At 34.0% G+C, this 24,532-nt stretch overlaps 1 protein-coding gene across 7 annotated transcripts in view; it reads right to left on the minus strand.

The window, feature by feature from the left end:
- PAN3 (poly(A) specific ribonuclease subunit PAN3) overlaps positions 1-24,532 on the minus strand; it is a 134,326-nt gene that overhangs the window by 37,500 nt on the left and 72,294 nt on the right. For 5 of the 7 annotated variants that reach the window (XR_013362881.1, XM_077868284.1, XM_077868282.1 and 2 more), the window contains 2 exons: positions 1,353-1,600; positions 161-217 (listed from right to left, as the gene is read on the minus strand). Coding sequence is in view for 6 of the 7 variants with exons in the window: in XM_077868284.1 (XP_077724410.1) it covers positions 161-217; positions 1,353-1,600 (305 nt within the window). In the remaining variant the exon portion in view is untranslated. The remainder of the gene's footprint in view (positions 1-160; positions 218-1,352; positions 1,601-24,532) is intronic. The other 2 variants (XM_077868285.1, XM_077868283.1) reach the window with 1 other exon arrangement.

Here is a 24,532-nt window from a genome sequence, read left to right on the forward strand (position 1 = left end):
GTGACAAAAGAACCTCTTTATAGATTAAATTTGCTCCTTCTACAAATATGATAAAATATAATAAAAATATAAATAATTATAAAATATAATAAACCCCCAAAAAAGGTAAAACATTGATGGAATTCTTACTTGAAAGAACCAAGGAAAGTCTCTACTCTACCTCAATTATTTGACCTTCTGTTCGGCAAGCTGTTCTGTGATAATTTTTGAAAGATCTCTGACCAAAAACAAAACAAAACAGAACAAAACTATTAGCTATTTATTAGTTTTTAAAAAGCATTTTACAGAATTCATAAGTATGTCTATAAATGTTTTCACATTTATTTCTCACAAGGAGGTTAGATATTATTATCCCCATTTATAACTGGGGAAATGGTCTCAGAGGTACTAAGATTCAAAAGTCACAAAACAATGGCAGGACTAGGACTCTTAAAAAACATAAAAGCACTCTGTCATCTTTGCATTCAAATTGTCTTTTAGTAAAATATTAATCAAAATAAACCATTTATTTAACTTGTGAGATCAAAATTTGCTTACTAAAACCGAAGGATAATTTTCATCTAAAACTATCATCTATAATTATGTCAAATGTCTACAATTTAGATCAGCTCTTGTGTTTTAATGGAATTTGGCTTTCTAACTCACATGCTCTCTTCAATACTACTTATTTTACTATACTAGCTAAAAAACAATTTTTGAACATGGCCACAACAGTTGAAGCTAAAAGATACAATTTGTGGAACATGAAGATATTTCTCTCTCTGCCCTTCCCCTCCTCCCTCCTTTGTTAGCCCTTTCCTCATTTGTGATCAGGGCTTCCCCTGGGCTCCCTCCCTCCTTACCAATAATCCATATTGGAGACCTCTTTTCACTATGTGATCTCCACTATCCAGAAATCTAGAGATTAAATCACTGCCTCATCTGAAGGAAAGGTTTATCATCAGTTTACTTTCAGTAAATATAGGAAGCCATCTACTTTCTCAGAATTCTTACTAGAGGTAGACTAGAGGCAAAACTACCTATTATACCTTAAACAAATGTAGCGAATGTCAACTCTAACTAGCACAAGTATAGGTAATCCCATAAGCAAAACATGCCATGAAGTACTAACTAGAGCTTGAATACAATCTGTGAATAAAACCAGATTTGTCTAAATCTGGAGTTATTACTACAGAAACAGTTTACTTTGAAGCAATAAGAAGAGATTAGAGTTATCATCTAAGTTAGAAAATCAAATACTTTTTCACATCACAATAAAAAGATGCAAGAGGGGGTAAGCCTCCTCATTAATCTCATTAATATGACGGAACTGTTGTAAGAGTACTATAACTTCTCCTTTAATGCAGACATACCATTCCAGTCAAAGGTGCTGGGGTTGTGTCTGTATAGAAGTAAGTCGTCCCACCGACAGTTTCCTTTTGGATCACCTGACCAGAAGATGGAGTCTGAGAAACAGGATTATTAACAGGTGTAGAGGCACTAGAAGGCACCATGTAATTTGCTGGATTTGGAGTGTGACTTCTTCTTCTAGGAGCAGGAGAAGTATGCGGAGTGATCTTGGGAGAATGAAGAGGGGAAGATCCAGCAGACAAGGACATTCCTGAAGAAGATGTACAAATGTTTCTTAGGGAGGAGAAATTGGTTTTAAAGAAACACAGATGGAAATAAAATGCAAACATTCATTTGGAAGAAACATCATCTTTAGCAAAATCAAGTGCAAAAATAAAAGCCATGATTTTATCTTGGTTATGTTTTAGAGAAAGCTCTGATGAAAGCAAATGTAAAGATGTTTCTTTTTTCAAAGATAGACATTTCTAAATAAACTAGGAAATTTATTGCAAGAATAGTCTCCTCCATATCAAGGTTTACACAAGAAACTTCAATAGTAAGAATCATCAGAAATTTAACAAATTAATTTAATGGAAAAATGAGAAATAACAAACTGAGACTCTTTAAAAAGCCTTTTTATAAGCCTTTATAAAAGCCTTTCTTTCATAAAGGGCCCAATTCCCTTTTTGTGAAGAATCATTTAAAACTATGGCTATTAACAACACAAATACCACATTAACCTAAAGTAGTATAGTATTAAAAATAAAACTATTTAATGAGATTTACTAGATTTCTTTTGGCCAAATACAATTAACAGAATGGTTGAAAAAGCAAAACAATTAAGTCTAGTCTTAGCTGAAATACACAACAGCTTACACATTATATTTTTTAATCAAGCAGTAGACTGTTTTGATGCCTTTTGTCTTTAACTCTAAATAGGCATATACTAGAACAAATGAAAACTTCTGCAAATGCATACTTTGTAAAATTAGGCCAACTGATACCACTAGGTTCTAACATTAGTTTTATCCAAACACAACTAATAAGAAACCATTATACGGAGGGCATCCTCTATTATGATCCTAACGTGAAGAAAGGGAAAGGACAATTGTCTTAACCCTTCAGGAGATTCCAAGCTAGCTGAGAAAACAAAACCAGGTCACATGTAAAAGACATAAAATATAAAATGACTTACAAAAACACTCAAATATAAATTAATATACTGCAAACTACATGCATAATAAATGCAGATGGATGCAAATTAATTAAAACCGTAGAATTAATCAAAGGCTTAATGGAGGTGATCAGTTCTGAGCAGAGATTAAAAGAGTTTCTAGAGCTACAGTTAGACTTCCTGAAAAACTTGGCTTATCCACAAACTGTTGTCTGGCCATTTGGGGAATGACTAAAAACCCACACTTTAAAGTAATTGCCATCTCACAATGCAAGGAAAAAGTTTACCAAAATGCCTCTGGTCAGAGACTATGATTAACAGGGACATGAATTTCAATTCTGAGGCATTCATAAAACACCAATAGTGTTTTTTGGAAAGATGTAGGTAGACAAAACTAAGGTGAGAACTGAGATAATCCTTATCTTTACTCAGGATAGCCCTTTGCAGTTTCTAAAGAGCCTTAACATAATTATTTCATCTCATTTTCTGAGCAACTGATTGAGTTAGGCAAGTGAGGCAGGTCAAGTTACAAGCACCATAGCAGAGATTAGAATTCAGACATGAAGAGATTTTGATTTGACCAGTGACATTTGTGCAAATCCAACAGCAAAGCCAGGACTCAAGTCTCCAAACTCCAAATGTAACACTCCTACTGCTATAACAATGTCTACTGCATTGACATTAAAGCAAGTCAGGCATTCTCAAATTTGTCTTAAAGGTATCTCAGAAAAACATTAAAAATCTAAACCTCTTTTCAAAAAATGATTATTTATAAGGAGACCAAACTACTATATTAAGATATAAGCTTATTAAAAAAAAAAAAAAGCACAACTAAAAACTGTTTCAGAGTTCTGTTTTTCTAACTCTATATTACACATTTAATTGCAGGTTAATCCATAAAGCAAGAATTGAATTATTAACTATTTTCAAAAGACAAATACTCCCCACTTACCTAATATGAAATGTATTTAAGACAGTTTCCCTAAAGCTAGTGTTTAAGTCTTTCCAAGCCAAATCACCAAAGATGAGCAAATTTGTTTACTACCTTTAAATTAAATAACAACAACAAATATAGCTACCAATTCTTGAATACTTTCCAATGTGGCACTAATAAAAGTACTTCATATACATCAGTCTATGTAATCCTCACAACAACCCTGTGAGGTAGGTATACCACATTCACCTCACTGCTAAGAAAATGTTGAAAAAGTTTTTAAATTATAAGGACAAATATAGGTTATTAAACAAAAGAATCCAGACTCAACTCAGGTCTCAGTGGATTCCAAAGCCTGTGCTCTTAGCCCATAAGCTATCTAGTTGCCTAGTTCCTATGTCTTATACTAGAAAGTAGAAAGGGGATCCATTACCCATAGTAGTAGCATTAGTGACCACATTAAGCCATGTGGGATATAAGTGCAGCATGGAGTGCAGGGAAAGATTCTGACACCAAAGTAGGTGTGCAAGTAAGACAAAAGGTAGAGTCTCTTTAAGCCTGAATGCATGGTAAAAGATTACCAAAACCAAACTGTGGTCAGTTAAGAAGGAAATTCATGTATAATAGAATTTGTAAGTTGTAATGTAACTAGCTTTCTCTCTTAAGGATTTCTAATTTTGTTGCAGCACTGAAATCTGAGTTCATATATCTGAGCTGATACTTAATACATTCAAAATAAAATATGTACACTATTAAGCATCAGCTATAGGGGAAACAGGATATTTAAATGTATAGGAAGCTAGAAATGAAATTAACCCCTAAATTACTGAAACTTCACACCTAGTCACATAAGGCACAGCTTTGTGCCACCAGAATATCTCAAACATGTTAAAGAACGGAGTAAAGTATGCACATATCTGTTCGAAGAGAGGTATTCTGTACCTAACTACTGTGAAGACAACAGCCACCACATACTTAATGTCAACTGCCTATATCTAACACTAAATTATCAACAGCCCAAAGGAGTAGAACCATACTACAGAAATGAGTAGTTAAAAATAAAGATGAATTAAAATGAGATTTGATTTCACTTCTCTCACATGTAAATACTGCTTTAGAAGTTCTATTTTTCCTTATACTGGGGATAAGGGCTACTTGTGGTAATTACAACACCAACACCCTACTCTTAACTGGTACTCAACCACCAGAACACTTAAGCAAATATAATAACCACTGAGGATACTATAAGAGACAATCTGGAAGAATGAAAAATTGTATTTAAAAAAAGATGATTTAGAAATATTACATTTCTGTATTTTTTGGCATTGCTTTTTGTAATTTATTCTTAGAATGACATTTTGTTGACATCTTATGCCATAACGGCACTATAATTTATTAGGCAAATATTCAAACTGTGATACTTAAATCGTATATGTTAAATTAATTGTTTCAGAACATCTAAAAAAATCTCTTCTTAAATGTATCCCAATTCAAATAGAAGGGAGGAAACAGTAAAGAGATGCTCACTGGAGGAGTTAACCAGAGCAATTAACAAAATATAAGAAATGATATAAAAAAACCTTTAAGGCTACAAAGTATCAGTGTTTTTGAATGACATGATTTTATACCTGAAAAACCTACGAAAACCAACAAAAAAGACACTTGGAACTAAGAGATATGATACAACCCAAATTTAAAATATAGCTGAGATAAAAAAAGAACAACAAAAACTCCAAGAGTAAGAAATTAAAGAAAAAACTGGAATTAAGAGGTAATACTGTGGAAAGTTTGAGGAAAAATCTAGGCTAATTGAGGCTTTAATGCCCACATGAGAATATGAAACATGGCCTTCAGCCCATAAAACCTGGGGATTAGGACTCTAATTTCAGTGTGAAGCCAAGGAGTCTGGAAAAGGTGCAACATCAGTGAATGTAGGATGAGAAAACTTCTTTCTACCTACTAGCCCATAGAGGCAAAAAGTAAGTTTACTTGTGGAAGAGAGATGGAGGAAAGGAGAAGGCTGGAGCTGTGCTGAGAGAAAAGAATCCCATGCCAGTACTATACACAGGTATAGCAAAGAAAATTCCCAGGAGACTTCATTCATGTTATAGGAATCTCAGTGAAAAATTAACAAAGTTTGAACTGTCCTGGACATTTGTGTGAAGCAAACACCAACTGTTTTTGATGAATGCTTCTACAACCCAGAACACACAAGATCTCTCCCTAGAAAAACAATTCCACTTAAAAGAACTCCCAAAGTAAGGGTCAGCGTGGACAATAAACTTGTGAATTAATACCATGAGAAAAAGGGATCTCAGAAAACAGAATGCTATAAATGATATAAAACTGAAACTAAAATGATTGAAGACATGAGAGAAATGACATCATAAAAAGAAAAAAACAGAAGATTTGTTCTTCTTAAATAAAACTAAACTCTTTAAGAGTAAAAAATATAATCCTTGACATTAAAGGGAAAAAAAACTCAACAGATGAATTAAATAGCAAAGTAGACACAACCAAGAGAGAAAAAGTAAACCAGAGAAGTAACTTATGAAATTACCTAAAAATAAAACTTGGGAAATAAGGAAAAGTGGTTAGGACAAACAATGACATTAACTGGAGACTGCATCAGCAACATTATACAATGAAATAATCAAAGTAAGACGGGAAAAAGAATTGTCACTTAAAGTTTATACACAATTTATTTGCAAATGAGGAAAAATACGAAGACATTTTTTAGAATCTGTCACTCACATCTCCTTGGTGAAATGATCAACTTCGGTATAGAGAAAACCCCTTCTCCCCAAAATCATAGACTATAATAATGTATGGATAAATTTGGAAAACCACTGATAGTGAAAAAACAAGAAGTCTGAAATAGGTTCAAGTCAAAGTGCAATTAAAATTCTTTTAAAAAGGGACGCTTGGGAGGCTCAGTGGTTGAGCATATCCCTTCACCTCAGAGCGTGATCCTGGGGTTCTGGGATTGAGTCCCACACTGGGTCCCCACAGGGAGCCTGCTTTTCCCTCTATGTCTCTGCCTGTCTCTGTGTGTCTCTCATGAATAAATAAATAAAATTTTTAACAAAAAATAAATAAAACAAAATTCTTAAGAATTTAAATAAGAGAGAGACAGAGAAAGAAAGAAATTCTAGGAACTATTACACTGAAAGGGGGTGAAAGGAACAAAATCATTAAATATCCTTATGAAGTATCTTTACCTCCTTCCTCTTTAATAATTTCGTACTTAGCAAAGCATGCATGGTAAAATTCTAGGGGTGACCACTATGCAAAACAGAAACATAATATATATAACATCTAACCAATACCTCACACCATATATAAAACTACCTCAGGGACGCCTGGGTGGCTCAGTTGGTTAAGCGTCCGACTTTTGATTTTGGCTCAGGTCATAATCTCAGAGTTCTGGGATGGAGCCCTGTGTCAGGCTCCCCACTCAATGGGGAATCTGCTTCTCTCCCTCACCCTTTGCCTCTCCCCCTGCTCTCACTCCCTTTTTGTCTAAAATAAATCTGTGTAAAAAAACAAAAACACTCTCAAAATGGATCAAAAACCTAAACAAAGCTAACCTATGAAACTCTAAGAAGAAAACAAGCATAATCCTTCAGGAACTTCAGCTAAGGAATGGTTTCTTAGGATAAGACACCTAAGCACACATAACCAAAACAATAAAAAGTAAATTAGATTTCATCAAAATTGAAAGCTTTGTATACTCCACAGGAAACTATCAAGAAAGTGAAAAGGCCATCCACAGAATGGGAGAAAATATTTACAAATCCTATTCAATAATGGGCTAGCAGGCAGAATATACAAAGAACTCTTATGACTCAACAATAAAAACAAATTTAAAAAACAGGCAAAGGATTTGAACATTTTCCAAAGAAGATATACAAATGGCAAATAAGCCTATAAAAAGCTCAACATTAGTCATTAGAAACATACAAATCACAACTACAAATCCACTTCATAACACTAGGATGGTTACAATTTTAAAAAAAGGTCAATAACAAATATAAGAGCAAATGGAAAAATTGAAATCCTCATACATTGCTGGTGGGAATGTAAAATGATATAGTCACTTTGGAAAACAGTTTGGCAGTTTTTCAAATTGTTAAGTATAGTTATGGTATGACCAGCAACTCCACTCCTAAGTACGTTACCCAAGAGAATTGAAAATATATGTTCATGCAAATACTTGTACTTGGATGTTCATAGCAGTATTATGCATAATAGTCAAAAAATGGAAACAACTCAAATGTCTATCAACTGATAAATGTGTAAATAAAATCTGATCCATCCACACAATGGAATATCATTCACCCATAAAATGGGGGAATCTGATAAATGCTATAACATGGATGAACTCTGAAAACATTGCTAAATGAAAGAAGCCAGACACAAAAAGCCATTTACTGTATGATTCTACTTATAGGAAATGTCCAGAACAGGCGAATCCTTTATAAAGACATAAAGTTGATTAGTGCTTTCCAAGGACTAGGGATGGAGAAAATCGGGAATAACTACTAACTGGTATGAAGTTTCCTTTTAGGGTGAAGAAATGTTGTAGAATTAGATAGTGATGATGGCTACACAACTGTGAATATGTTAGCACATTCACCACTGAACTGTATACTCTGAAAGGGTGAATTTAATGATTTGTGGGTTTTACTTCAACCAACGAACAAAAATAAAAATCTAGATATACACTTACCTAGAAATACAAGCTTATATTAAGAGGTTAAACTCTACTAACAGAAACAAAAGGTAACTTGAACAAAAGGAAATAAATACTCATACTTACTTGCTATAAAGACTTCAATTCTACCCTTAACTAATGCTAGTTCAATAAAATGCCAACACAATTTTTTGTAATTAGCCAAACCGATTATAACTATGTGGAAAGCTAAACATTAAGAATAGCCAGGAAAATTATTAAAGAAAGTTAAGTACAGAGGAAGAATAAAGAAAAGGGAAAGGAAGAATAAAGTATGAAATAAGATCAGAAGTGATGAAAACTACAGTAATAAAAATGTTTGATAAAGATTCACATAAATAGTGGGTCAATACAACAGAATAGGCACAAAACTTGACCTCAAATACATATGAAAAAATAAGATAGGGATCCCTGGGTAGCGCAGCGGTTTAGCGCCTGCCTTTGGCCCAGGGCGCGATCCTAGAGACCTGGGATCGAGTCCCACGTCAGGCTCTCGGTGCATGGAGCCTGCTTCTCCCCTCTGCCTATGTCTCTGCCCCTCTCTCTCTCTCTCTCTCTCTCTCTCTCTCTGGGACTATCATAAATAAATAAAAAATTAAAAAAAAAAAAAGATAAAGGTGGCATTTCAAACTTCAGGGAAGGAGAGGACCACAGTCAGATAGGACAACTGACTGCTGTCACTAAATGATGGAACAAATACAGATATAAGCAAAGATATTTAGATAAAACAGATAAAAGCAAATGGCCCTTTCATTCATTTTACCCACATGAATTTCAGGTAAATATTCAGACTAAATATTTAAGAGCTCAAGAAGAAAAGTACTGAAAAGAGTATTTTTAAAAATACGTTATGAAGACACAAAATGCAAAAGTCAAAAGAAAATGCCAATTTAACTTCTTCAAAAATAAATTTCCTACATAGCAAAGATATTTCCAACACTTAAAAAATGGTTCCCCAGCTTAATACAGTTCTTAATAGAAAAAGGAAAAATTAGGGATCCCTGGGTGGCGCAGCGGTTTAGCGCCTGCCTTTGGCCCAGGGTGCGATCCTGGAGACCCGGGATCGAATCCCACATTGGGCTCCCGGTGCATGGAGCCTGCCTGCTTCTCCCTCTGCCTGTGTCTCTGCCTCTCTCTCTCTCTCTCTCTCTCTGATGTGACTATCATAAAAAAAAAAAAAAAAATTAAAAAAAAAAAAAGAAAAAGGAAAAATTACATACTAGCCAGTTTGTAGACAAGAAAATTAAATGCATCTAATATGTAAAAACGATGCTGTTATTCCCTGACAATTAGAGATGCAAATTAAAACCAGTATTATCACTGGCCTCCTGTCAGACTGGCATAGATTAAAAAATTCATTTAGGCAATTATTTAAAAAGTGAGTGCATAAAATCAGTCACACACATTTAGTATCAGTTATAACAATCTTTTGGAAAACAATTTGGCAATACCTATCAACTAAGACTTTTTAATTGACATAATGGTACATAATACAAAGTCATAAAATGAAAAATAAAAGCTGTGAACTCCATAAAAGTGGATATTTTTGTCTTGTCCATCTTTTAGACCCACATAAGTCCAGAATAAAAGCTTCATGAATAAATGGTAAGGTTTCTTTTAAATCCATTCCAGGAAAAAACAAAAATTATTTTTTTCTTTCAGAGAAATTAAAATAAAAGTGTCTACTCAGATACAAATGCATCTGAGATGCCAAGAGTAAAGGTCTCCCTAAATATGAAAGCATTAGAAACATTCCTCTTAAAAATCAAGAATATGACAAAAATGTCACTTATGACTGCTTTTAAATAATATCATGTTAAAGGCTTAGCCAATTGCAATAAAACAACAGAGGAAAGGTTACAAAAGAAAAAAAAACATCATTATTTGCATACATATAAGAATCTATAAAATAAGGGCGCCTGGGTGGCTCAGTGGTTGAGCATCTGCCTTTGGCTCAGCTTGTGATCCTGGAGCCTGTTTTAGGCTCCCTGCAGGAAGCCTGCTTTTCCCTCTGCCTACTTCTCTGCCTCTCTCTGTGTCTCTCATGAATAGATAAATAAAATCTTAAAAAAAAAAAAAAGAATCTATAAAATACCAGAAATATCAAAGTAACCAACATACAAAGGTCAATCACATTACCTATACTCTAGAAATAATTACAAAAATTTTATTTTTTAAAGACACCAATGATAATACCAACAAATCCTACAAAGTGTCTCAGAAGATCTAACAAAATATATGTAAGACCTGAACACAGAAAATTATAAAACTTTGTAGAATGACATTAAGGAAGACCTGGAAAGAAGACAGAAAAGGAGAGAGAGTCCATGGTCATAGATAGAAAGATGTAATGATTCTCTTCGATTCATTCAAAGATTCAATGCAACTTCTGTTGAAGGCACTGTCCTGCCTCACGAATCCTCAAGTCTCCCAAACTCCTTCCTCCTCTGGGACATTTATCAACAACCCTCCTTGCCAACACCAAACTCTAAACCCCACCCTCATACTAATGCATTTTGGATTTTATCTTTTGCAGCAAGTACCACACAATTTGACTTGTCTCTTTGTAGGAAAGAACTATACCTTAATCCTCTCTGTATTCCTAACTATACTTTGTCACAGTACAGTTGTCAGCACACAAGAAATCTGCTGAAAATATACAGAGGTGCAAGTTTCATCTTTGTGACACCAACAACCAAGATGTTAAATAGAGCAATAACCATGATCAGGGGAATGCCATCACCAGAATTACCCAAGTTTAACAAGAAGTTGAGAGGGGAAAAATCAAGGTGTATGCTATCAAGTGACATACATGTCGACCATCGCTAGTGAAACAAGCCATAAACTGTTGTGAAAGAGAAAGAAGAAAGAAGGAAGGAAGGAAGGAAGGAAGGAAGGAAGGAAGGAAGGAAGGAAGGAAAGAAAGAAAGAAAGAAAGAAAGAAAGAAAGAAAGAGAGAGAGAAAGAAAGAAAGAAAGAAAAGAGAAAGAAAAGAAAAGAAAAGAAAAGAAAAGAAAAGAGAAAAAGAGAGGAATTTGAAAGAATTTGGGGTGAAGGGCATTCTTCTTATAGAACAGTCTGATTATTCTAACATTACTCCTTCCAGGTCAATGTAGCTTGGGTAAACCTAGCTTACAATAACAATTTTAACAAAGTTCCAATAACCAAACTAAATCCCCAATAACAAATGGTCATGTATGACCATATTAAGAAGAATGTTTAAATTATTTTTTTTTGAATGTTTAAATTATTAAAATATATCTGATATTGAACAAATGGATTAAACTGAAGACAAACAGAAGCAGCATTACCTTCTTAGCAACAGAGTCAGTATTTGGGGCCTCATTCAAGAGAAAATCATACTAAGGAATTCATGTGATAATATCCAGTAGTACAAAAAACAAAGTTACTTCTAAAAATACATTTCCTAATTTATTCATTTTTTAAACCAAATTCTCCAATAACACCACCTCCCTAAAATAAAATGATGCACAGTTACAGCCCAAACCACAGACACTAAGCTTTTACTCCTAAATTCTACAAGGTCTTAAACATACTAATAACACAATCTTTTCTCTGACTTTGCTGATGATTTAAAAGATGGGTATAAAAGGTCAACTCTGAAGTTAGGTTCAGAAGACTTTCCCCCATTTAGCTCTTTCAGTGCTTCAGACACAAACTCTATTTCTTGTTCCTTTCTTTCACTAGCTGTTCTTAGCAAAAAGAGAAAGAAATTCAAGTAATTATAATCATTTTAACAATTAAAAGTTTGGATATCATGGAGTTATTTGCAATTTTTTATCCGCAATTTGCAATCTGTCAAACAAAACCCCAAGATACTCTAACTATACTCCATGCAGGACAGATTTCTACTGAATAGAATTTTTTCAAATAAAATGTTAACAGTTACAGAACATCAGAAATGCACTCAACTCTTCACATGATAATAACTGTATAAATAGAGCTGCTTTAAAATATAATCCTTAGAGTTTCTCCATAAATTTAGTAACAAAGATCCTTGACTAGGGAGTCCTCAGGACCACCCCCATGTTCAGAAATTCACTAGAACGCAAAGGATTCATTCAGCATACAGTTGCATTCATGGTAAAGATTTATCACAGCAATGTAGTAAGCATACACATCCAGATCTCAAGGGAAAAGCACATAGGTGGAGCCCAGAGAACTCATGTGCAGGTTTCCTTAGGTTCTCTTCCTCTCATGAGAGTTCACACAGCTTCCTATTCCTCCAATAACATGTGTACAATATATGTGCCCAAAGAAGCCAAATAGAGACTCCATGCCCTTGGTTTTTATAAGGAACTGAGTATAGGCACCTTCTGCCTAATACATACCAGAATTCCAAACTTCCAGAAGGAAACAAGTGTGTAGCATAAACCAAATTGTTTACATAAAAAAATCTAGGCACAATAAACTACCCTAATCAGTTGGGAACAATGTGAACATTCCTCAAATGCAAGTTCCCAGACATCAGCCAAGGGCAACCCTTACAAGCAGGCTTTTCTTACGACAGGAGTCTTTAGCCTGCTAGGTTACCTGACTTCTGCACAGACACCTTGAATTGTGTCTGGTATAGTCACCACTGTTTCATAACTCTGTTCTAATAGTAAAATGAATACTGTTAGAGAAAAATACAAGAACAAATGTTTTGTTTTTCCTATCTAAACATGCTTTGGGGAACGAACGGGAGAAAAAAAGAATTTCACTACTTTTTATCCATATCCCTTTAGAAAAGATTACATATATTAGCGACATACACTCCATGGCTAGGAAATACAGCAAAGAAAAATTGAATGTAGTTCATAGAAAAAGGATTTGAACCTATGTGCTTCATCAGTTCCTATCTGTAAGTATTTGAACTATCATATACACACTAAATGTTATGGCTTAAAATAAGATTTCAGCTAGTAACATTAAATAGAAAAGACTTCATAATATCAATAATTAAATCATATTTTAGCTCTGGCATACAAAAGTTATAGAAGCCATTCAAAAAGTTTACTTATTTAAACATTAGAAGGATATGAAACAAAGCTTTATTCTTCATAAATAACTGTTGGACTCTGAGGTTATGATTTGGCATATGCATCATAAAAGCAGCTGCTTTCAATTTTAGTAGCTTAAAAACTATTCACAGCCTTTATCCCAGAAATTCTAGTTCTGGGAAGTAACCTAAGAAATCATCCTAAATCCTGAAAAATACTTATAGTTAAGAAAAATGTGTATCTGTAACAGAGCACATACACATATGCCACTTTTTAAAAGATAACACTATGATTCAACTTTTTAATAGATAAAATAACTTTTTAAAAACCAAAAGGCAATGTGAAGTTTAGAGAAAATACTGTCAATCAACTAAAGCCTATTAAGGTGCTAAGAATTTAGGGGAAATTAGATCATTATAGGTGATGCATTATAATGTGAACTAAAATTTTTCTCAGGATATAATTATTTGATCCAGTTAGAAAATATTCAGTTTGAATAATTAAAAACTTAACCTGAAATAAAATTAATTTCTTGTAAGTTAAAACTCTGAATAAACTTGAGCATAAGCTTGTTTGCACAAATACTAAAGTGGTCATCATCTATATTGCCTTATAATAAAAGAAACTTAAAAATCTTAAATTTAGAAAAATTCTTTTCAATATTTTTACATGATAATCACCTCACTGAGGGACCCTTAAACTCTTAATTATCTTTTTAAAGATAATTAGAATCCATTTAATTATCTACTAAAGATAAATAAGAATCTACTTCATCAACTCGTCAATAGTCTGAACAGAATATTTTATAATTTCCAATTTTTAAGCCAGAAGTAGACTAAGTTTTTTTTTTTCCTTTTACAAATCAGACAACTGGGCCCAGAGTAGCTCAGTGATTTGTTCAGTCATATAAATTCAGTGATCATAGTATTCAAACTAGAATCTAGGCCCCTTGAGGGCGAATACAGCTCAGTGTAGTATTCATGCTGTTGGATTTTTACCTAAATTTAAATCCCTAATGGCTATATAAAAGTAATGTACCTAAAAGGAAAAGTTATAGTATAAAGAGAAAACATGATTAAAGGCAAAACTGCCAAGTTTCTGCCTATCAAATATAAAATATTAAAGGAAGGGAGGACAGTACCAACTAATTAAAAACATTTATCCATTAAAGTTTTTGGAATCCTACAGTAAGTCTCAAAATTATACCATCAGTCCTAACGGTTTAGGTACTATGAAAAGAAACAAGTAACTATGAAGTCACGTATGACTGCTACAGACAAGAGTAATTCAGAAGATCCTTGAATTTAAAGACTAAAGTAGAATTCAGAGTTTCTGAAGAATCCTAGCAATATGGATGTTTGAGTTATTTTCTTTATTAAAAATTTTTAAAAATTTATGTATCCAATGACATTAATTTTTCTCCCTCCTAAAAGGTTATTATTAAATTGATAGGGTACATTTTATAATAGATGGCATCTAAGAATCCAGGAAAATATGGTAAATCTAGATTATGGTTGATTACTTTTCTGCCAAACAAGGGGACTGACGGCAATAATCCTTCAAGATTTTGCCATTAAGTAAAAAAAGTCAACATTTTACTAAATTTTAACTCGGAAACATTTTACCATCACTGTTAAGCCACAAACTGAGGTAAGAAAACTTTCAAATAAAGATATAACTGAGACAACCATCATACAGGCATGTATATATTTTAAATGAGGATCTAATCCTTAAATACACTGTACAAAATAAAACAAACCAGCACCCAAAAAAGCAACAGAATTAGGAAGTAATAACTAAGATAACATGCTTTATACTTCTTTCCCCGTAATAATTTCATCATCCTATCAAATTAAGCTCTGCAAATAGTTATCAAAATTGGCTAAAAATGTTCTTAATTAAAAGTATCATGCTTAAGGTCAAAATAATAATGAACCTAAAGTTGAGCTGTATTAAAGCTCACTGTCTACAGCCCTATTTTCCAAACTCTGACATGATAGATTTGCACTTCTAGCCTAAACAATAAAGGATATTTAGTAGTCAACTGAAATACTGACTAGTCAAAATTCCCATTATTTTATATATTTTAAATCATGCTAACTTACAATTGACTAAAATAAATATATTTGCAATCCTAAACCACAAGATTATATGTGTTACCGCACAGATGTACCTTTGGTCAAAATATTCCTTATGACATGCCAGACCCTATTTTTTAAAAGCCTCCAAAAAGACAACCCACACTATTCCTGCATATTTTATTATGGCCTAGAATATTAAGATAAGAAAAACTTCCTTTCTGTAGCTTATATCACTCACTGTTTCAGATTTTAAAATCCATTTATTTAAATGTTATAATTATTCTCATTTCCTCGAAGATTGATACCAAAACATACTGTACTTTTTAACGTAAAAATTGGTAATTATAAAAAGCATATCACAATATTGACCATAAACCAAAATATAAATTATTCAGATCCAGTAAAATATACACTAATCAAATTAAGTTCAATTTAGTCCTAAAAGTTTCACGCCACAAATGCAACTACCTTTGCAAAGATGAAACAACCCAAATTCCAAAAGGTTTACTTGAAAGAAATGTTTATAACCCCATGTGAAAAAAGGGTACTTGGATTCAGCAAAATCCTATGCTGACCTCTTGAGGGCATACTAATTCTTGCTGGCAACAAATAGCAGTAAAATTTCTATAAAGAATTGTTCCATGAAGTGTGGTGATAAAATGAAAACGGAGTCAATAGGGATATTGATGTTAATTGCCAGAACTGATTCCTTCACAAACCCTGTTTTCACAACAGCAACCCCTTATGATTAGGGGAATTAAAAGTTGCTGAACTCAACAATCCCTTCAGTTAAACCAACAGACCCCTCATAGAGCTGTCCAACGCTGCCCAAACTATCCATCCTTTAGTCGAATCAGTCAGTTTCATGAATTGTAGGATTTATCTTCAAGTCCAGTGCTGACTCAGAGGGTAGCTTGTTCCCTAGAGAAAACAACCAACAAAAATCAGAACAGCTACTGCTCATAAGCTCTTTCAACACCCAAGTGGAAAGGACAACTTATTGGATCCAAAAAATAGTTCAACTTCCTTTCAACTACAGAAGTAGCCAATAAACTGAAGGCAGCTATGTGCCATAGGCAGGTCTTGGTTAAAGCTTTCACTCAGTTACAGCAAAGAAATGTTAAATAGATTAAAAAAAAAAAAGCTTATATGAAAAGCTATCACACAAACCATATGGATTCTCACTCAAGAAGAAATTTACAGGGTATATAAATGAAAAGTATTCCAAAGGCCAAAGCTGTTGTTTTTTTTTTGTTTTGTTTTAATCTCTGAAGAACTACTTTTCATGTGCATGTGTGTGTGAGCGAGAAAGAAAGAGTGAAGTAGGGGGAAATTAAATGTCTCCACCCAGAAGTAGTCTATACATGTCTCAAAGAAGGTAGCTTTGCTTAATGCCATACATAAAAAACTAGCAAAGTATTACATAATTCCTTAAATACAAGGTCCTCACTCACTAGTTGAGGAAAATATTCTGAATCAAAAGATAAAAAGACTAACATGTTCTGTTTTAAGACTTGCAATTGTGAGTTGCCTTCCCTATTATTTCTAAAACCAAAAAAAATCAACATGCACAGCCTCTGAGCTTTGAGAAATACCACAACAAAATTAGGGAGGCGTTCCACTTCAGGAGTTAGGGGTTTTGTCTACAGTATCATGCTATTTATGAAAAAGGGAGGCAAAAAACTCAGTAAGAAAGGCAACCAGAGAGCTCAAGCTAATTTCAGAACACAGAAATGTCATTTTTGTCCTTTCACGTGAATTAAATTAAAAGATTTTCATAAAACAAATACGTTACTCAAGACTGTCTTCAGAAAGAATCATGAAGGCGACCAATAAAACTTTTCATTTTTTAAATTTATAAATTCTATTATTTATTCATTCAAGTGTGGAAGAAAAATTAGAATGAAAATCTTTCCCTGTCATTTCCAAGTTATAATATGAAAATTCTTGACCAAGAATCTCAGTGCCTGAGAGATCAGATTTATGGAGATAAAACGGGTAATACTGATATACTGCCTTGAAAATTGCGCTCATTTGCATATAAGCATCTGACACTTTGGTAAGTTGTGGGGTTTTCTGCTTCATTATTTTGGCTTTAAATTTAAAGTCTTACTGATTCCTCACTTTCCCAGCCATTCTCAGAGAAAGAGTTGAGCCCTAAGACACTTACTGCACATCATGAACGATATATGTGGCATACTCTCTCCTTGGGAGAATTCACAAAATAGTCATTCAAATCATTTGTCTGTATTCTGTGGTTCATATGAAGCAGCTCAGTTGAGAAAAGCTCCAACCCCCCAGCTTCCTTAATTATGCACCAGTAAGTTCCCTCCTATGGAAAAATAGGCCTTCTGGGCCAGTGGTTTTTGAACTGTATCAAGTAAAACCCTAGGATTCCAGAAAAGTTTCAGGGTTGTGCAAATTCTTGATTTGAAATTATTTTATCTGTTCTTTCAATATTTATTAAATCAATAAAAAAAATCACAAATGCAGGTCCAAATAGTATGCACTCATTTTTAGCATACTAGTGATTATCATCAACATACTTAGTTTGTATTGGGTTACAGTATTTTCATTGAGATCCCAGAACAAAGCCTCTCTCTCCTGTCATCCCCAACCCCAATCTATATATATGTTTTTTCTATTAGGAAGGTAGGGACTCTGCAATAATCTTTCTTTAATTGTACAAGTACTGATACAAAATTGAAAAACAAGTGCACAACTTACTTGTGTGAATTATGATTCTCATGTTACTATACGACAGAAAATACAGAAGACTGAGGAACAAAAGAGTAATTATTATCCTTAACCCACCAATTTCAAGATATTGTGCTCAACAAAGTACCACATAGACTTGTTATTCCACTGAATAACTACATGAATAAATTTTTAAAATGTGACCCTCTGATACCAGTTTTATTGACTTTATATAACTTTAGATTCAGAGATTGTATATTGACTTCACAAGTGTTCTGCTGCTTTAAAACAACATTTGAAAACCACTGTTAAGCTCTAATTAAGGCTTGGTTGGTATTCCTGGTTCATAGGTCCCCTAGGGACAGAAATGGTAATTAAGTCTTCAGTTTCTGATGCCCGCTGAGCTGGAAGTTCTCGCTATCAGTACTCCAAACCTTACCTTTCCAGTCTTATCCGCTACTAGTCTCCTCTCTCCACATTCTCATAACTGTCAAAAAAACAATGTGCCAAACTCTGGAGAACTAATGGCAAACAAAACTGGTAAGGATTTTAAGAGAGAGGTACCAGGTACTTTAAATACATGGAAAATCTCTCTATCTCAGTGCCATTTTTCATTATTTTTTCCAAGTTCCTGCCCAATTGAAACTTTTCCACTTGCCTAGCAATTTTATTTTTCTAAAAGATTTTAAGTAATCTCTACAACCAACAAGGGGCTCTAACTCAGGCTCTAAGATCAAGAGCCACATGCTCTACTGACTGGGCCAGCCAGGCACCCCTTGCCTAGCAATTTTAATCTTAAAATGAAATCTCATTCTTCTGATATTTCAGAGATGAAATATCACATCACACACATTACACAAATGACAGACTTTAAAGATATTTCTTTGGAAAGATACGTGAAAAACTCTACATAACAAAAACACTAACTAAAAGCCTAAGGTGGAAAAAGAGAATTATCCATACGAGCTCATGATAGTCGTGTTTAAAATTGTCATGTGGGGGATCCCTGGGTGGCGCAGCGGTTTGGCGCCTACCTTTGGCCCAGGGTGCAATCCTGGAGACCCAGGATCGAATCCCACATCGGGCTCCCCGCATGGAGCCTGCTTCTCCCTCTGCCTGTGTCTCTGCCTCTCTCTCTCTCTCTGTGATGACTATCATAAATAAATAAAATTAAAAAAAAATAAATAAATAAAATTGTCATGTGGAATCACTGCACACTGGTACCATAAATACAGCTTGTTTTTTAAAAAAACAAAACAGCAAAGTGCCAGCTGCTTAAAAACAAAAACAAAAAACACCCTGCCCTAACCTAGCCTCTCTAAGGAAACCCCATGGACTTCCTCACAATCAGCATTTAAGGGTAACCCCTGTTCCAAGAGAAACTAGAATGCTTCAGTATCACACTTGAGATTTCTTCACATCTGTTCAGTCTTTACCTATCGGGATGATTTGATTTTGAAAATTCACTAACTGTGGGGTGCCTAGGTGACTTAGTTGGTTAAGTATCTGCCTTCAGCTCAGGTCCTGATCCCAAGGTCCTAGTCTTGAGCCCCCACATCATGCTCACCGACTGGCAGGGAGTCTGCTTCCCTCTCTCCATCTGCCCCTTCCTCTGCTTGTGTGCATGCTCTCTCTCTTAAATAAATAAGTCTTAAAAAATTTTTTTCACTGATTGAGAGCATTTCTAATTTACACCATTCAACTAGTTGAAACAGAAAAAAAAAAAAAAAAACCTTCACAGATTCTCAACTATTTTTAAATGTTAAAGAAACCCTACCAATCCTTTAAAACCTATCTCAAGTATTTCCTTTTCCATGAACTTTTCCTTGCCTGGACGTCATGATTCAAATCAGATAAAATTTCACCTTTCTTCAAATTTTCTGGCATTTTGAACTTTTTTAGAAGGTCAGATATCAGAATCTCTTGTGAAATTTTTAATACAAAGGCCACTGCTCCAAATGTGTAGTTTCTGATTTCAGTAAATCTTAGACGTGGATAGGGAAAGAGCTATATTTTGAAAGCACTACAGATTAGTATGTAACTACATATGAAAGCTTCCTGGAACCACTGTATGAGACCAGGCACTGAGCAAGGTTCCAGGAATTTAAGAAATAAGACCCACTCCCAATCTCATGAAGCTTACACTCCATCATAAATAAAGCCCACTAAAGTGCTCAAAATTTTCCAATTTAAAATTTTACTATAGGTCTCCATGTGAGATAATAATAATAGATAAAATGTTAAAAATGACTCCAGAAGAAGCATTTAACTTTAGTGGAGAAAACAGACATAAAATATAGAGAAAATCTTATTTTTTTTTTTTTAAAATGTTAGACTGCATGCATGAATGAGGAGGGAGAGGGAGAATCTCAAGCAGACTCCCAGCTGAGCATGGAGCCTCAGGCCCAAGACACAAAGCTCCATCTCATGACCCTGGGATCCTGACCTGAGCTGAACACTTCACCAACTGAGCTACCCAGGCACCCCCAAACATAGACAAAATTGTAAAAATACAGTATGAGAGACTCAAGCACTATAGAAGCACAGAGAAGAATGACCAGACAGATAGAAATGGCTTTGGGGAATGAAAACGAGGCATTTGACCTAATCAATGAAAAATAGGCAAGATCTCAAGAAACTGAAGACACTTCCAGGCAGAGTAAGGCCAAAGCAAAGGCAAAGGGGGGGGGGGGGGGAAGCTGACCATGTTCAAAAACATGTTCTCAAGTAGGATGTGTATTTGAGAATAAGTCCTCCATGCGGTAGAGTTAAAGGGATGAGGCTTATTTAATCAGAAAAGAAAGCAGTAGTCTTTAAATAGTAATCTTCAATTGTTTTAATTCTAAAATTAGTCATTTAGCATCTAAACATGGTTCCTGCCACAAGGGAGTTTATATTCCAATGAGCATAAAGAGAACTACTTATCCTAATTTAAACAATAACAAAACTTCAAATTATAATAAGTTCTGACATGGAAATAAACAGGAGAGGATGGAAAATAATGGTGGGAAATGTCCTTTATATTAGTCAAAGACCTTTCTTTGTGACATTTTAGCTGACACCTAAGAGAAGGAAAGAATAAGTCACAGGAAGAACAGGTGAAGCAACATATGCAAAGAGCATGAGTTAAAAAGAAGCTTAACATATCTGAGGAAGGTCAGCATAGCTGAAACTGAATATACAATGGAGAGAAGAGAGGGGAAGGGTTAGATTAGGGAAGTATATAGCACACAAATCATCTAAGCCCTAGTTAGGAGCTTAGATTTTATTCTACTAACAATTAGAAAGTCATGACCTCATTTATATTTAAGATTACTTTTAAGTGGGAAATGAACTGCAGGGATAGACCAATTAGGCTATTTAAGAGGTGATCATGGCCTGGTCTAGGACCTGGGCAGTGTATATCAGAGATATCATATGCAAATTAAAATTTGACTGGATTATTCATCAATTTGCATGGAGTGAAGGGAAGAGAGCAAAGAGGAATCTTAAGTTTCTTAATGAAGCATCCTTCAGAGGATAATGACAGGTTTACCCAACTTCATAAAAGCCCTGATAAGAAAAAGCTTTAACTCTGCAAATGGAATGCAGAGTAAGAATTACTAAATTCTGAAATGAACTGAAATACCAAGGGAAGTAAGGACTATCCTTCTAAAATAATTAAGAGGTTTTCAAACGGTTTAGCTAAAGAGGGAAATGAAGCTAGGGAAATGAATTAAACAGTTTAAGATCCTTGCTACCTATAACTTTTTTTTGTAATATTATAAAAAGCATACATTCAGATGCACATTAACAACAGTTCCATAATAATATCAAAATTCCAAAAAATGAAAAATTTTAGGACAATATATTAATATTTTCTTTTAATTATAAACATATGTAACTGAAAGTATCAGAGAAAGGAAAAAGTCCTACTCTACCCCACTGTAAAAAGATTAGGGATGCCTGGGTGTCTCTGTGGTTGAGCATCTGCATTTGGCTCAGGTCATGATCCCAGAGTCCTGGGACTGAATCCCACATCAGGGAACCTGCTTCTTCCTTTGCCTGTGTCTCTGCCTCTCTCTGTCTCTCAAGAATGACAGAGAAATCTTAAATAAAAAAATAATTTAAAAAAAGGACTAGTTCTTCTCCACTGTCCTTAACCCCTTAAAGCACTGGTTCTTAACCAGGAATGGACATAAATATTACCAGAGAAGCTGTATAAAAACAGACATGGGTACATGGGTGAGCACCTGGAATGGCAGATTTAAGATGGTCTTGGTCTCTTACTTTTTACAAATACCCTGGGAAATAATGATACACATCCTCAGTTAATCTTTAAAAGATTAACACTGATCCAAGCTAATTTTCACACAATTTTAATTAGTAGCTTTCTCTAGTATTAATTGCTCAAACCATGAGGTAAATCCATTACAATCATAAATATTTCATGAACATAAGCAATAGTACTTTGTCTTACAAAGCATGTAAGTATATTAGTCATAAAAGTCAAAATATTAAAATAGCAAAACAAAAGGATTACTTTACACAATTATGTTTAAAATAAACCTTCCCCCTTTTGAGGGGCAGGGAGAGGGAGGAGGTATCATGTTTTCTACTGACTGAAGTTAGAATATAGTAAAAACTTTATAATAAAACCAAGCCTCAACATCTATGCTTAAGTTTTTCCAAGCAATTCCCCCACGGGGTACTAGTTATGTCCTGTAAATACAGGTACATACAAAAATATCTCCAAAAGTTAAGTATAAGAACCAAAACTCCTAAATGTCAATTTCTCAAAATTTAAAAAATTGGAAATGAATTATTTATTTTACCAAGTTTTATTGCAAAAAAATGTAAATAAGTTACTCTTTATTAGATAAAACTTTTAAATTACAAATATTTTTTTATACAAATACAGATGGAGAGCTTAAGAGCTCTCTCATCAGAGATTTAGGTAAATAAAAGCTATAAATCTGATTTTTGCCAGTGAAATGATGAGAACCTACTTTACTTCTACCCTGATTTTACAACACCCTAAATTGCTCTCAACCTTCTGCAAGGAATAGATAAAATGTCCAATACACAAATTTGCAACATAAAAAATGCACATAAGTTCACACAATGTATTATTCCAACAAAAGAAAGAAGTCACAACTCCAAGAATAAGACAGTCAGAATTTCCAAAATAGTAGGAAACCATGCAATTGGGCAAATCACAAAAATCCCTGCTTCTCTACAGAAGAGACTAAAATGTATAACCAATTTTTAAATAATACCGTGTGAAATAATAAATGAAAATGGAATATAAGCATTTAACACACAAAAAAACCCACTACAGAACTGTAAATCAGACAAGCAAAGAAAACTATCCTGTTCACAGTGTCTTTTATTCAAATTGTTTTAAGATTTCACCATTAATAATTTAGGTATATAAGATTAAGAGAATTTCTCCCATTGTTTTTATGTCAGAATTACTAAAAGTAACCACCCACCAAAGTTACAGTCTACAATTCTTCAAATTACACCAATAAATCTGCCTTTATTTGAAATTGCTGTTTTTAAATTTTCATATTGTAGTTTAACAATCTGCATTCTGGGTATCTGTTAACCTACTCATATAGGAAAAAACGTATGTAAGAAAACAGTATTCTATTGTAAATTCAGTTAAAAGTTTTGGATGGAGTCTAACCTAAGCAGTCATTCTGCAAAAATGATAGGGAGCATATTTAATAGAGGCATGATTTCACCTTAGATCTTACATTATAAATCATTTTCCTAAAAGATTACAGCTTTCACTCTACATGATAAAAGGGAGTATTTTGAACAGTTTTTATTCATGCCAGAACCCGAATTAATAAAAAATAAATACCTTACCTAAAAACTTACTCATTCTTAATACATCAAAGATCTAAATTTGTTGGGGTGCTTGAGTGGTTCAGTTGGTTAAGCATCTGCCTTGGGTTCAGGCCATGATCCCAAGGTCGTGGGATCAAGTCTCATATCAGGCTCCCTGCTCAGCAGGGAGTCTGCTTCCTCTCCATCTGCCCTTGCTCTGCTTTCTCTCTCAAAGGATCTAAATTTGTGGATATATTTTTATGCCTACGGAAATTAAATTCTCAATGAAGTATGTATGTCATAGATTTTTTTAACTGAAGGTAGCAGAGTTTCACATCCTACCCGCACTACATTCCATATAGATGGAAACAGAATCAAATCATCAGCTACCATTGAAATGCTTTTTTAAAGATGTGATATAACAATTTTCTATTCTACTTTTGAACTAAAAATTATTTGAATAGGACCATGAAGATTTCACAAGTATTCTTTTTCATTCTTTCAAGAAGTATATAAAGAACCAACAATAGTTTTACTTTTAGGAAAATATAAAGAAAAAGTACAAAATGTTTACGGAATCATGGTTAGTATTTCAGTTATAAAAATTATATTTGGAAAATAGATAAATAAATATTTAAAAATTATATTTTTTGAGCCCGGGTGGCTCAGTGGTTGAGTGTCTGCCTCTGGCTAAGGGCGTGGTCCTGGAGTCCCAGAATCAAGTCTCACATCAGGCTCCCCTCGAGGAGCCTGCTTCTCCCT

This window comes from Canis aureus, chromosome 24, assembly GCF_053574225.1.
Source record: "Canis aureus isolate CA01 chromosome 24, VMU_Caureus_v.1.0, whole genome shotgun sequence".
NCBI classification, from domain to species: domain Eukaryota; kingdom Metazoa; phylum Chordata; class Mammalia; order Carnivora; family Canidae; genus Canis; species Canis aureus.